Source organism: Phodopus roborovskii, unplaced genomic scaffold, assembly GCF_943737965.1.
Source record: "Phodopus roborovskii unplaced genomic scaffold, PHOROB, whole genome shotgun sequence".
Classification (NCBI taxonomy): Eukaryota; Metazoa; Chordata; class Mammalia; order Rodentia; family Cricetidae; genus Phodopus; species Phodopus roborovskii.
In genome coordinates, this window is record NW_026126514.1 from 22700777 (window position 1) to 22716382 (window position 15606).

At 38.5% G+C, this 15606-nt stretch overlaps 1 protein-coding gene across 1 annotated transcript in view; it reads right to left on the reverse strand.

Moving 5' to 3' along the window:
• The window catches only part of Kcnh5 (potassium voltage-gated channel subfamily H member 5), a 283311-nt gene that overhangs the window by 42898 nt on the left and 224807 nt on the right, over positions 1-15606 (reverse strand). Inside the window, exon 10 of the mRNA XM_051196001.1 lies at positions 13968-14164. Coding sequence (XP_051051958.1) covers positions 13968-14164 — 197 coding nt within the window. The remainder of the gene's footprint in view (positions 1-13967; positions 14165-15606) is intronic.

Consider the following 15606-nt stretch of genomic DNA (forward strand, 5'->3'; position numbering starts at 1 on the left):
CTATATGATCATAGTATTCTCTAGTCAAGTATACATTTTTTGTTTGTTTATAATTTTCAAACTTTCCCCCCCAAAATGTAATATCTGTACATTTTTTATTGAGGATAGTATTTTATAAAATTAATGGAAACAAAGAAGAAAAATTGAAAATGAGGAATGGCAGAAATAGTGAAAGAATGAGAAGGAGAAAGAGGAAGATGGTAAGAGGGAGACAAAGAGAAAAGTGAGGGGCTGGAGCATTCCAACCCTTGTCCCTTACTGTCACCGTCCTCACAATTCTTACTGCGTTATGCATATTAAATGCAAACACCAGAAAGAGAAGTGGCCCACACTTCACTGTTAAATGGATGAACTCTTTAGCGCTGTTGTTTATTCATAATAATAACATCACTAGAGTACAGACAGTGGTGAGATAGAGAGGAGAGAGGTACTTGTTGAGAACTTGACAATAGATTTCTGGAGACCGAGCGTCTGTCCAGTACATTATTTGAACCTTAAAAGCAGCATGCAGTAGATACTGAGCATGAGCAGTAGCTGCTTGTGTGGGAGTTTGAAGGAAGGAGAGCCATGTACAACCATGAGAGGACAATGGGGTGAGGCTGTAGCTGAGCTCTGATTAGGGAGCTGGAACCCAGATAATATGACTTCTTTATTTTACATGGTATCAGTGTAAATGGTGAATATCTTCATACTTTTCCCTCTAACATTTTCATTTTCCTACACTTCATTACTGCATCTAAGAGTTAACGTCCATAGAATCGTTGATTCAAAACTTAAAAAAACAAATAAGCAGACCAAAAAACAAAAAAAGGAAAATACCAAACCAAACAAAACCAAACTAGAAAGCACTCCTCTAAAGAAATGTACCAGCAGAATGGCTTAGAGAAACCCTTTGCGAAGCTACCAAATCCACTTTCATGACTTTAATGCTAGAACAAACATCCGTTTTGAGAGCTAGTTGCAAAAACTTGGGAGAGAGTGGGTGTGTTAGAAAAAAAGGCGACAAGCCCCCTGCAGGCACATTCCTTTGTTCCACCCCCTCTCAAAACATCTTCCTGTCTGAAGTCCAAGCATTAATGATGCTATTTTCTTGCTCTAGATGGGGCATACAGCTTCCTCCCACAGAGAACTGGCTCTCAAGGGATCCAGAATAAAAACTATTCAATGTACCTGAATGGTGATTCCATACACAACCGTTTCTACAGTGACCAAAAAGACACTGGTTAAACGTTTCTACACAAAGACACTGGTTAAAAGGAAGTAAGTCCTGGTCAGGGCCCAATGCCCCTGTGTGAGCCTCTCTAAGGGGAAACTGGCTCCTACGCATGTAATTAGCAGTTGAGGATTTTACTCTGAAGCTCCTATTTCAAACTGAATATTTCCTAAAGGTCCATGACTCTCCTGAACTCCTGTGGATAGCATCACTCTCTAGAGAGTGAAAGTGTGGGCACAGAAGAAACCCAAATGAAAGCAAATGCCAATTTCAAAAAGTGCTCGGCAAATCGAGTATAACAGGGTGTAGAGGAAAATACAAGGAAAGCGAATGACTTTCTCCAGAAGAAATTACTGTGGCTTCCTTGGGTCATCTGATTGTCTCTGGCTATTTAGTAGAACTGCTTGATTTGATACCTTTGGGGAAAGGTTATTATGGTAGAATGCCAAAATCTCCAAAATGCACCTCCCAGGTGGGAGGAAAAGGGCAGACTATGAACCTAGATGCTATTTTTGGTTAGAATAGTCAGCTGTTAAAATTCATTCTAACCACAAAACAGCTCTCTGTTTTCTCTTGCAAATGTACATTTTAAAACCCGCAGTAGCCTATAAACATGTGCATGCATTACAATATTTATTTTACTCTTCATAGGTGACAGTCTGACTAAGTTTACTGTAAGCATCTGGAAACCCCTCCTATGAATGAACAAATTGTTTTGAAAAGATGCTTCCTGAGAAGCCTTTAAGGCCACCCTCAGGATCTACATGGAAGCCTTTAAGTCCATGCTTGTTGAGCCCTAACTTTTCTCAGATGCATCTGAGGACAGAAACAAATCAATCAGTTGAGTGAGTTTATAAAGCAAAGGAAGTGAGTCCCTAAATGACAAACCACGTGCTCAAATATAGATATTATTTGGGAATGATGAGAAAACAACTCACAAATGAGCTGTGACTAAATTATATTGAAATCTGAATCCCCTAAAGAAAAAATTGTAACTCAATATTGGGTGTCTTTATTTATATTCTATGATGTGCTCAATACTGAGAATATTCCTTGGCTTTTGTTGTTGTTGTTGTTCCAGAAATGACAAGGAAAAAATATAAACAGAAGATGTTTGTGTGGTAAAAACTGACTGTATTCCAAATCCAAATGAATCTGTAAAGGTACCACAGATGAAGAAAAATACACACTTTTAGTCTCAGCATTCATATAAGCCTTGTTTTTCTATTCATAAGTACTTCCCTTTAAATGAAGGTAGTCTGACAAGCCATCATGCTTCTAATAGCATGGTGGGAATTAAGACATGGTACAAATTTTAGAAATGGGAAGCATAGTATATTACTAAATTCATCACTTCCTCTGGAATTTGAGAAACCCAGTCCTTAAATAACTGCTCTAGAAGCATATTGAAGGGTGAAAGCTCTGTCAACCTTTGTCCCGGTCACTAAATGTGGAAAAGTCTTCACTCTGTCTGGAAGCAGACCAAAAGAGAGCCCTAAATAGAATCAGCTTAAGGCTCAAAAGACTCCATAATTAGGTCTCTGCTTCATCTAAAATGCACATGACAAACTTCTAGAATTGCTGAAGTTGCTGCTATAACCCCCATAGCTGAAAAGAGCCAACTTGGAGGTAGAAAACCTAGGCAAGCTCCTGCAATGAATGGCTGTAGGGCAGCCTACAGCTCTACCTCTCCCAGCCCACATTTTACAGAGCTGATTTCCAGTACAAAGAAGTAATGCCTGTCTGTGTAAACTGGGAAGTATAAGCTTCGTCATCCTGAAGGTGACTGTTTTATAGAGCATGTCCTGGAAGTGGAGTTCAGAGTGAGTTTGCACTCCTGATGATCAGTTGATGTAGAGAGAGCTGTAAGTATACTCTGCTTAGATTCAAGTGTGTCAAGATCCCTGAGAGGCAACTAGGAGACAAATGCCCTCTCTTCCAAGAGCCTTCCTTGCCTAAGCCCTGGAGGTAGGCACTGCTCTGCAATCATAGTCCCTGTTGCCAGGTGATCCTAAATCACGAATGCCAAACAGCAGAGCATCGGGATTGTGCAGGATGTGCAGGCACAGACGATTAGAAGGAACAGCTGGAAGTTAACTCTAATTGTGATTTAACACCAATTAGTAGTGGTCATTTTCATTATTCTATTTCATAAGGCTCTTTGCCAAAGTTGTCAAGGATATAGTGTGCATGCATGTTTTCAGAGGACAGGGGTTATTTTCATCTCCAAAGTAAAACGGTGCTCAGAAGAATGAGAGACTCATATTTCATTTATCACTTATCTATTCTGCAATACAGAAGATGCTATTCTGGTCCTTGGCAATAGAAAACACCCACTTAAAGGAGTGCTTTGTTTGGATGAGAGATCAGAATATAGACAGGAAAACAAATTGCCACAATCAGTGCTGAGAAACAAATAGATGTAGGTGGTATATCATACATAGTCCAGACTTTTATGGAAGCAACATTATTTTTTGTTCCAAGCATGGACAGTGATCTTTTCCCATAACCTAAAACTCAGTGGGTCTGTGGGATAGAGGAGCTGTAATATGGTGTTTAGCTGCCATCACACCATGAGTTTGGGAAGGGGAAAGAAAGCACAGAAGCTGGAACTCCCATTGTCATATCCTACATGATTTCCCCAAAGATGCTGCTGGCATATACACAGTACACAAACTATGCACACCAAGCAAATGCTTCAGGAGATCTGGTAGCCATTTCTAGGATGTTTTCATTCACAAGACTGCTGAAATACCTCATTTCTCACAGAAGCAAAAAAGATATTCCAGAATGCAGGAATCCCTGGGATAAAGCATGCACTCTGGGAAGAAAAGCAGCTACCAGACTCCAAGTCTGTATCAGTGCTAAAACACTGTTTCTTCCTGCAGGCAAAATAAAACACAGGGCTGGTGGGTCCTTTGCTTCCCCATAAACCTGCATGCTAACTTCCAGTGAGCTAGCCTCAAGATCAGACCTGTGTGGAGTGTGGAAAAGTTCTAGCTTTATGGGCAATAATATCGTAAGTATCAACTCATTGGTCTCCCTGCTTTACAAAGTTGTATGAAGTGATACTTTGGGGGCATTTTCTGTCTCTTAAAGGGAATCCTTTTGGCATGATTAACCTTTTCCTTCATCTCTTCTTTTCCTAACTGTTGGAATTACAAGCAGGCATTATCCATCACTCAGCTTATAATAGTAAATATTGGTTGTCAACTTGTTTGTATTGAGGGATACACATCTATAAGATTAGCACAGTGCTTTTCTGGCTGTCTGTGGGAGCACTTCCAAAGATGATAATTGTGCAGGATAGTGACTGAAGTTTGAAAAGCCTTCCTTGAATGTGCTCATTCCTGTCCAATAGGCTGGGGATCTGGAGGGAATAAAAGTGGAAAATGAAGACTCTATCCATTCCGTGCAAGCTGAGCAAGTGCCTCTGATGCTGCTGCCATGGTGTGGGACCTCAAACCCCAGCTCTGCAGTCTTAAACTGGGACTGCATCGATGGTCAACACATCAGCCACACTGCAGGGTGCTTTTAGGCCATCAGTCTCAAACTGAGACTGTCACTGTGTCCCTTGTTCTAACATTACTAGCTTCTTGGCATGAGTGAATACTAGATTCTCTGTTTCTCCAGCACACAGATGACCAATCTCTATTCATGTAAGTCAATTTAGTACTCCCACTTTATAATTAAGCATCTATTCTGTCCATTTTATTCATCTGAAGATCCTTGATCAATGGGTATTTATCAATTACTGCATGACCAGGTACTACTCAGAAGTGATTAAAATCAACAGATGTTTGTTACTGCACATCTGGAGTGATTCAGTCCCACACTGCTGTTAAGTGTTAGGTTCAATTGTTTCTCCGCATTTAACTTAAAAAAAAATAAACCTTTGTGTGTATGGATTGATTGTTGACAACCTGCTGAAATTCATATGCTGAAACCATAACTTAATGAGGCCAAGTGTAATTAATATGTCTATAAAAGGAGATACCAGAGAGTCCCCTTGCTCGCTCTCTCCATGTAGAGCAGTAACAGAAAGGATATGTGAGCCTGCAGTGAAAGGGTGTGCCCTAGAGGAATGGCTCTCATCAGGTAATAACCCCAGGACCTTAGGTTTGTAATTTTAGCCTCTGCGTGTGTGAACAAACACATTTCCATGGTTTAAACCACTGATTAGTTTTATGTTGTAGCAGCCAAATACTGGACTTATATAAGACATAAATGAATATGAGCATTGAATTAACATTGACACAAGATTCCAAATTAGCCCAGAACTCAGTGCTATAGAGAGAGAGCACAGTACTGAGGAGTATGAACTCGAAACTACTCCCAGGCATGCAAGGACGGTATTTCTTTGAGAATACAACTGAAGGACTGCATCAGTTTCTGTTGGCTTCTGGTAGACTCCCCTTTGCAACAACTATAAAAGTATTAGATATATTTTCTCAAGTACCACTTGGTTTAGAATTTTTATAATAGTCTAAAAATTCAGCAAAGACATAGAGTGAAAACGGATAACCATTAGTCTAGATCTAAAGCGGTGGTTCTCAATCTATGCGCCCCTTTTGAGGGTGCATATCAGATACCCTTCATATTGGATACTTATATTGTGACTCATCACAGTAGAAAAATCACAGTTACAAAGTAGAAACAAAATAATTTTATGGTTGGAGGTCACCATAACTGTAATAAAGGGTCACAGCATTAGGTAGATTGAGAATCATTGATCATCGAGAGCCATAAAGGAGCTTCTATCTGTAAACACAACCCACACAAGGAAGTTAAACAGGAAGCACTGCTTTGATATATATTTTAGTCTCCATTAACATTATTTAATGTGAGTTTTTTTCTTGTCATAATTTAGTTTGCAACATTCTCTTTTGAGTTTGTTGGAATTGGCTAGATAGTAATGGTTCTTAGCCCTAACAAAAAGCCATTCTCTACAAAGCTCCATAGGCGTTGCTGCCACCAGCTGAGAAAATTCCAGGGCTTTTTAGTTCTACAGAAGTATAGCTCTCCCTAATTCTCAATAACTTTAGAACTCATGATTATCATCTTTGATGATTCATTTGTCTGTGTTTTTCATAACTTATAGTGTAAACATTAATAAGTGCTGTTTCATGCCCAATAGGAGAACTTCTCATTCTATAAATTTATTCTAAGTGATGCACTAGCCAGCCCAGTTCCTAAGGTACTAACAGGAGAGCAGAGAGAAGAGCGCAGTACAACATTGAGGGTGATCCAATATTCAGTCATACACCATACCACTTCCTAAATGATGTTGATGAGAAAGGCACATGCTTTTACTAATGTGAAGACCTTTGCAGTGCAGGTGACAGAGATGCCAACATCCACTGTTGATGCTGGATCATGCTCCAGTTGGAACCCTACTCACAGGTGCTAACCATGGCATACGGCTTGCTTTGTTTGCTTGTTTGCTTGTTTATTTGGGGTTCCCTGTTCATTTCTACTGAAGCACAGTGTGAAACACATTAAAATCATACAAGAGCTCATGCTGTCTTATTTCTTAAGGCTAAACATAATCAAGCATTAAATTTTATAATCTCCCACAAAGGGCTTTAAAAATATGTCTTTAGTCTCTCCTAGAAGTTACTGCATAAAAAGACCAGAGAAAAGCAATTATCAATGGACATATTAACATGGAAAGGGGAAAGCTCCCCAGTGTTCCACCTTTACTCACAAGGCTTTTAATATACATTTAATAATAGAAATGCTGACAACACAGGACTCAAAGAACTTAGATGCCAGCGAAAGCTTTGACACCAACTGTGTAAATATGAGTGAATCCTTCTTAGTTTGTTTTTTATCTATAATAAAATAAATCAAAATAAGTAGTCTATAAAAATCATTCCTTATTCTTGGTAATGTTACCTTTGAAGTGAAATACTGTTGTCATCATCCCTATCCCATACCTGAGGTAAACTGGATCCATTGTGTGTGTGTGTGGGGGGGGTTCTTTTTAAAACCTGAGTGTACCCTTTATGTACTTTCCTGAATCTGTTATCTCTATTCTGGGGCCTCCTGGATAGCAGACCCTGTCCTCTCCCCCAGTGTCCCAGTGGCTGTTAGAAGGAATGTGTACTGGAAACACTACTGAGGCAACCAATTCTTTCTGTGCCACACAGCAACAAAGTGTCTTGTCAGAATGTGTACAGAAAATAAGCAAATACGACCTCTCACTCTTCCTATTTAAGTAGTTACTCTGGAAAGAAATATGTTCCTGCTATCTTGAAAGTGAAGAAAATATTCAGAAATAATTCACAATCTCAGCCATGCTTAATGTAGCCATAAGTGCTAATGTAGCATTTATTTTAAGCTCCAAGGAAATGAAATTCTCTCGACAGCCTGATGAACAAATATACCTACCGATTTTTAAATGGCTCATTTTCTTATACTCATAAAATGTAACGTCTGTGGGCTTCAGCAATATTTTTTATAGAAAAGGATTCCAATAAAATTACCAATATATCTGCAGATCTGAAGAACTCTGAGGATACAGATTTCTTATTAATCTTTATAGATGGTGCATTTTCGGTCCTCAAGATGAGCCCTAGCATGAATGGCTGACTAGAAATCACAAAAATAGCACAGAGTTACAGTCATAGCCATGGCCTACTATGGCAGCCTAAGCATACACAGCAAGCTTACCAAGAAAAGAAGTGCATGAAAAAGGCTGGGAAAGCTAGGCAATACCACCCAGGATCCTCTCTCTAGTTCATCAAGCAAGAGTTATGGAAGTACGTTGAAATGTTGATAATCATAAAATTTACTAGGGAAACAGTATCTGGGGAGTGCTGGTGTAGGTTTCTTCTGCCCAGCCTGCACCAAAATTCTGCAGAATAAAATAAAGAAATCCCATTGCTTACATAAATCATACTATCCAAACAAACTATTTAAGCATAAAAAGGGACTCACTAGGCAGAGTGGTAGGAATCAGCTACCATCTAAGTCCCCAGGTTAACCATTTAAGTAAAATTTGAAGGACAACCATGGGGTTGACCTCTACTGGGGTTCAATCTGTTTTTTCTTTTTATGTAGTTAACACTGCTGAATAGCCCCTGGATAGAATTGTGGAAATGCAATTAATTCAAGAGTCCAGTGGGAATCTTTTGGAATCTATCGCCCATGTTGAGTGTGCCAACTATCTCTTTTGTCTCGGATATGCAGACGGTACTGAAGCCAATGCACAGGCATACTTCCAGCATCCCAGGAACAGCATCTTTGACTGGTTAAATATATAAATACACAAATGAATTCAGAAAATATTTAATCTCTGCTGTTCTCTGATGTCTTTTCTGACCATGTCTAAACTCATAATAAACCACGAAAGTGAAGTGTGTTCTCATCACAGAAAACAGTCACCAATCAAGCCCTTGTGTGCAACTCAGTTTAGATTATGAATTCTACATAAGAGAGTTAATCTCCTGGTGTCTGGTGAAGCATGTGCTCCCTTCTCAGAACAGTTGTTTCAAATGCATAAAATAAAATAGTGATGGCCAAAAAAACCTCAAAGTTTTGGAATATCTTTAACATACATGAAATAATCTAAAAATATGTTTTAGGCACAAATCTAATGGGAGTAGTCAACCAATATCTTGTTGCATTTGAGGCCCACCCCATGAGATCTAGCCCCAAATAAATAAATAAAATACAGGATTTTATTATCAAAGTTTGCAGGTTACAAGTAAAATAAAAAATTCTCAGGCTTCCAATACTATGAGATCATGAATTTATTCCATTTAGTTCATAACCTGTTGGGCCAAAAATAGATAAACTTTGCCTTTTTGATTGTTTGGGCAGAACTTTTAGAGCTAATCAAATAAAATTGTTTTATCACTATTTTTTATTATTTACAAAAGTATTTCAATTTGACATAAAGTTTATGATCCAGCCTCTCTCAGAGCAATGTTTTAAGAAAACCAGCCTGGCTTTCAATGAAGTAGTTTCTGACCTGACTGAGAAGCAGTGGCTTGGACCTCCAGTGTGAACTCACCGGTCTATCTTTGCTCCTAGGTGCTGTCTGCCTGGTTCTAAAGTCACTCTTATTTGTATGATATTGTCTGTTTTATAGTGACCCTCAGGCTGGGTGGCAAATAAGAGATATGTGCTTTCTGTTAAAGGTAGAAAGATTTCAATTTGTATTGCCACTGTTTATATCTACATTCCGGTCCTCTGCAGAGGACACACATAAAACCCGTGGGTAGCCAATCACCTGTCTGATAACAGTTTATAGAAACCCAGTGTTTATTAGCCTATTTACACTGATGGCAGAGAGTCCATCCCTCTTTGTCCCACCATGAAGATACAGTGAGAAGATAGCCAGCCACTTGCAAACTCCTGAAACCAAATGGTCCAGACACTCAACTGGGCTTACTAATCGCCAGACTGAAAAAACTCTTATTTTAAATCATCAGTCTTTGAGATACTAAGCTCCAGTCTCAGAACTTCCACCTTCCAGTGGGTGAAATGAATACTATTGTGTCTTACTTGTTTTGCTGACACTTAATATGATTATTATACAAATGTACTGAAGTTCTTCACTATATTCTGTTATGGTCAACAACTGTAGAAAGATGTTCTTGAGCTACAATGGTAAATTTGAATAGTTGAGGTTGGAAAACAAAACCTAAAGTTTTTACTGTCTGTTCCTTGATTCAAATTTTGTTAATCCCAACTCAATTGTTGGATAAAATTAGCAGGACATTTTCTAAATAGAAGAGTTTAAGACTTAATTTTCTGTTAAGGGGAACCTCATTTGTATAGCAGAAAATGAAGGCAAGGAACCAAAGAATCACCTACAGCCATTGAAAACCACAAACTACAACATCTCCACTGAATCAAAGTATACATTTATAACATGGTGAGAGATGTACTCCACTATGGCTGAGAACTTGAGTTCAAAATCTGATGTCCCACTTACTAGAATCGGATTCTTACCCAATGGCATGTCACTATGAGATCCATAGCTTACTAAGAACATGTGAGTGACAAATGTTCAACACAATCATTCTTACAATAACAGCAAGAACTACCTTATTTTTTTCAACTAGTAAATCGATGAAGTATAAAATAAATAAGCAAATGAGACAGTCTACAAATTGTGAAGCATCTGTCTATGGAAAAATGTCTTTGAAAAGTCTAGCAGCTATTTTTAGAAGTATGTATGATCAAAGAATGGTTAAAATTTAGATCTTGACCCATGCATTACTTGGCAGGTATAAATATCATAGAACCTTTGCCTTCTTCTAGTTGAAATTGACATTATTTTGCTTGTTTGCAGAATGCTGATATTAATAATATTACCATTTATAAGATGCATTATGCCTAGGCACATAAAATAGTCTGCTTAAATGGTAGTCGGTATTTCTAATCACAGGAAGATCCTCTTTCACAGTTTATTTGGCTGAGAATAAAGTGGCAGAGGCTGGCAACACATCCTGCTCTCCAATTAGCCAAGTTACTAAATAATCCATGAAGAACAGATGTGGTTATGAATGAGTTTAGCATTGAAACAAATAATATTAAAAGGCAATGCAAGGTATAGCAGACAGGGAAGGGGAGAAGCCACTTATTGTAACTTAGCACTCTCGTACCTGTAGAGACAAGCATGCGGTCCCCAGATCCTGATTAAAAAAAAAAAGTAAAAACAAACAAGTGTTCTTGGTCTGTAGCTTAATTATTTTAACTGGTAGAGACACAGTCATACAGGCTGTCAGCTCTAATAACAAACAAAAGTGTGTGTGTGTGTGTGTGTGTGTGTGTGTGTGTGTGTGTGTGTATGTTGTACCTGTACAAACACTTGCACAGGCATGTGCTAAAGAAGAAAAGAAAGCAGAGCTTTATGATTAACTTATTTTGGTGAAATGTATATTCTACTCATGATCTGTTTGAATTATTCCTTCTTGAGGCTTTACCTTGCAACCATATGGGTTATTGTGCTGGATAGTTTTATGTCAATTTGACACAAGCTGTTATCAGAAATAAGGGAGCCTCAACTGAAAAACAAATTACTCTTTAATGCCCATCTGTGGGGTATTTTCTTAATTAATGATTGATGGGGGATGTTCCAACCCATTGTGCATAGTGCCATCCCTGGGCTGGTAGTCCTGGATTCTGTTAGAAAGTAGGCTGAGTGAACTATGATGAGCAAGTCAGCAAGCAGTACCCAATCCATGGCTTCTCTTTCAGCTCCTGTGTTGTGAAATATTACTTTAACTATGTAAAGATGTATTACATTTGTTTATGCTGCATTTGTTTAACAATATAAAGATGTGTTGCTTTGCCTGCCTAAGGCATCAGATTGGTCTAATAAAAAAGATGAATAGACAACAGCTAGAGTAGAAGGATAAGCAGGACTGACTGGCAGAGAGAAGAAGTAGAAGAAATATGGGGTCGAGAGAGAAGATATTGGGGGAGAAAGAAAGGGAGATGCCTAGGAACGTCTAGCCAGGCAGCCATCAGCCAGCCAGCCAAACACAGAGTAGGACATACAGAATGAAAGAAAGGTAAAAGCCCCAAGGGAAAATGTAGATGAAGAGAAACAGATTAAATTAAGTTATAAGAACTAGCTAGAAATGAGCATAAGATACAGCCAAGGATTCATAACTAATAATGTCTCCATGTTATGATTTGGGAGCTGGTTGGTGACCCCAAAGAAATCCTGCTACACTCCTGCCTCCAGGTTCCTCCCCTGCTTGAGTTCCTGTTCTGACTTCCTTCAGTTATAGACTAAACAGTGGAAATGCAAGCCAAAAAACTCTTTCCTCAACTCACTTTTGTTCGTGGTGTTTCATTGCAGCAATAGTAACCCAAACTAGGACAGTTGGTTAGTTAATATTAATCTCCCTGGCCCTGATTTCTTAAATGGCTGGAGGAAGAAATAATCCCTTATCTTATGCCACAAAGATACTATAAATATTAAATGGGATCTGATATTTATAATAAGCAATATGTTTTGAAGAGAACAACGACAGTGTGTATTCTGCAAAATGTAATTTGATAGGTAAGGGTTTAGGTCACCTTACAGAATGGGGAAGAATTCCAAATCTGATCCATTTTTAGTTGGTGTGAATATAAGACCTTGAAATAGCTGTTTGTGAATGGCGACCTTACAGCAGAAAGCAAAGTATGGATCCAAGAACTTGTTGTAATGTCAGGCAAGAATATTATATATTTGGTTCACATTTGGGCCCTTCTCCCTCATTTGTCACTGGCTAATGTCCAATTACTGGTATTTCACACTATGTGCACTTGAAGCTTGCTGAGCACAGTAGTCTGGTTCATTCCTGTTTTCTACAGCTGTTTACTTGTCCCACAGTTCCTGGATATTCAATAACAAGTTGTTAACAAACAGATGAACTGAAACATTGCTCTAATGAAAATCAAATGTTTGGAACGTCGGTGGGATTCCCATTCTTGCCAGCCTAGCTTTCTCTTGGACCCTGAGCAAGAAGCACATCGATTTAATTCTATTCATTTCTGCATTGCTACAGTATGGGCATTAATTTCTCTCTTGAATGGCTTGTTTGCATTCATGTTAACTACAAGAAAGGTTTTAAGACGCTGTCGAAAAGAAAGACCGTTATTCCAAAATACTTCAGTATAAACAGGCAATCATGTTAGGTGAAGTTGCTTAAGTGCAGCTTTCCAAATGTGTATTTCATTCTTGGCCATAAAAGAGTCTTAGCAAATGCCCAGTGACCTATAAATCAGAGAATGGAGGTTTCTTTATGCAAATTAACTTCATGTCACACTCATCAATAAAGAAACAAATGGTAATGAAGATCAAATTTGCAACAGCACCAGAGTAAATGAACCCTGTCTCTATTTACAGTGCATGTCAGTGTGGCTAATTCATTTTTGTGATGGTGTTCTTTGAAAGAACTGATGAAAATGGAGCTTTGTGAGTCAATTATGAGATGAGAAGTAGGGTTTAAGGACCAATGGGAATAGAAAATATGTAGCTAGCTTGATAGACATTGCCAACTCTAAAGACTTCCACAGCATAAAAGAACAATGCTGCTGTTCCTTTTAGAGCAGTGTCCCAAACTCCCAAAGCTAACCATATGTGATGACTATCCTTGGTTACCAACTTGACTACATCGGGAATTAACTAAAAACCAAGGGGCTGAGTACAAATGTGAGGGATTTTTCTTGATGGAACTATTTGAAGTAGAAAGACCCATCCTAAATCTGGATCTTCTGAGGTCAGAAGATCTACCTTAAATCTGGGCTACATCTTCTGGTGCAGCCTATATGAAGGACATGGAAGAAGGGATATCTGGTTCTTTACCTGCTTGCACTTGCTTTCTCTGGCAAGTTTATTCCTTCTCTAGCATTAGAGCTCACTTCTTTGGAATCCTCACATATACTGAAGACCACTTGAGACACTCAGCCTTGTGAACTGAACAACTACTGGATTTCTTAAACCTTGGATGTTCTGAACCGTGACTAATAATATACCATACCATAGCACAGTTTCCATCCCCATTTACTTTTCCCCATGTCTGCTTTTCATTTTGATTCCTAAGTAACAAAGACTCAAATATTTACTCTGACGTATCTTCTCCCTTTAAAAGTAAACAATACAAATAAAAGGAAAGAAAATTACATCACTTTATGTAGATGGGGATGTACCACTTAAAAATGAAGCACTTTTCATTCTTGGCTGATAGAACATAGCCTGTTACCCACTAGATACTCATAAGAGAAAGTAGATACAACATACCCGCTTCCTTAGATTGCAAGTGAGAGTGAGGTTCCTTGAAAATGAGTTTGCAAATGCTGTATAGAAGTCAAGGACCTTGAGCAAGGCTTCTCGCTTGATGATGTGCAGGTCACAGTAAGTCAGGGCCCGGACATTGGCACAAGCATGAGCAAGGGTGGTTTCCTTCCAGAAGATGTCTCCAAACACATCACCTTTTCCTGGAAAGCAGGATAAGACAACAGTTTCAACCACACCCGCTAGAGTTATTTAGTTTAATAGACAATGTTGATCTAATAATTTAGAGCACCAGCCCCTCTGAATATACAGAACACCACACAGCATTTTTTTAAATCATAGTAACATCCCCCAGATTTCAGTTCCTGATGGAAAACTGGTGTGGGGAAAATAAATACAATTCACTGGCATAGATAATACCTTCATTGTAACAAATAATTTCAATAACTTCTGCAACATTAACTTTAGAAAGAGCAAAAGAAACTTCTTTTGTTTCTCTCTCACACTCTTTCTAGGGAAAAAAAACCTAAAAACAAAACAAAATACAATATCCAAGAATCTGTTGTTGTAGCATTTATAAATCTATAACAGATGCAATGTGCATTAAACCAAATTATTCAGTAACATAGAATTGAAGTCTGTGCACACTAAGATATGTTATGTCTCTGTCCTTAAAGCATGACTTTATCTCTCACATAGTTAACCTGATAAGGTCTCAAGGTCTGGCTCAAGAGCACCTAAACTATGACTCCTACACTAAAGAAACTAAGTTGATGGAAATGGTGAGAGATAAAAACTTTACACCCCACAAAAATCAGAGAAATACCCCTATGCAAGAGTCAAATGTGGATGCATCTTTAAAATGCTAGAACTAAACAAATCACCTATTCACTTCAGAAGCACCATCCCTTGATGCCCAAGAAGACTCACCATTCCACATCAGAAGTACTTAGTTTTACAAAGGGCTTGAGGAAATGTCAAATGTCAATAATCCTCAAAGGCCCTTCTGCTAGGAAGGGACCCTAAGAGCCCTCTGGCATCTAAAGTTCAGCTTTCTTTGTTCTGTTTCTGCCAATATGTGTTAAGATGGAAAAGGCAGGAGGAATGTACTCTGGTGGGATAAGTTTTCCTAGAGGTGTTCTGTGGATGCTTTGTTCTTTCTACATCCTAATCACACAGGAACAAATACCTATTTATATCGTACAGATTAAAATTACAAAAGAGGAAAAGAATAAGTGTTCCATTAAAACCTCCAAGCACTAGCAAATCACTAGAATGGACATTAGGCATAACCAGAGAAATGGGAGAAAGAAATGGGCATAGAAACAAAATTGCCTGAGGAAATCACAGCTTCTTTGAAGGCCCAAATGGGCAGTTGGGAAGTTCTTTGAACATAGTAGCAGAGGGGCCATCCTTAACAGGCTCTCTATGGTAGATGCAGAAGGCATGTCAGTCACTAAGAAGGTGTTTAGATCACCATGTAAATCACGTCATCAGCATAAAATAACAATGAAAGCTACTTAATTTATTTTGACAACCCACTTCTATTTCAACTCACTGAAAAATCTTTGTAGTTGGTGTCACTGTTTAATGACTCCATTGTTAAATAACTACAGTTGTCCAAGGAAATAACATTAGAGACCAA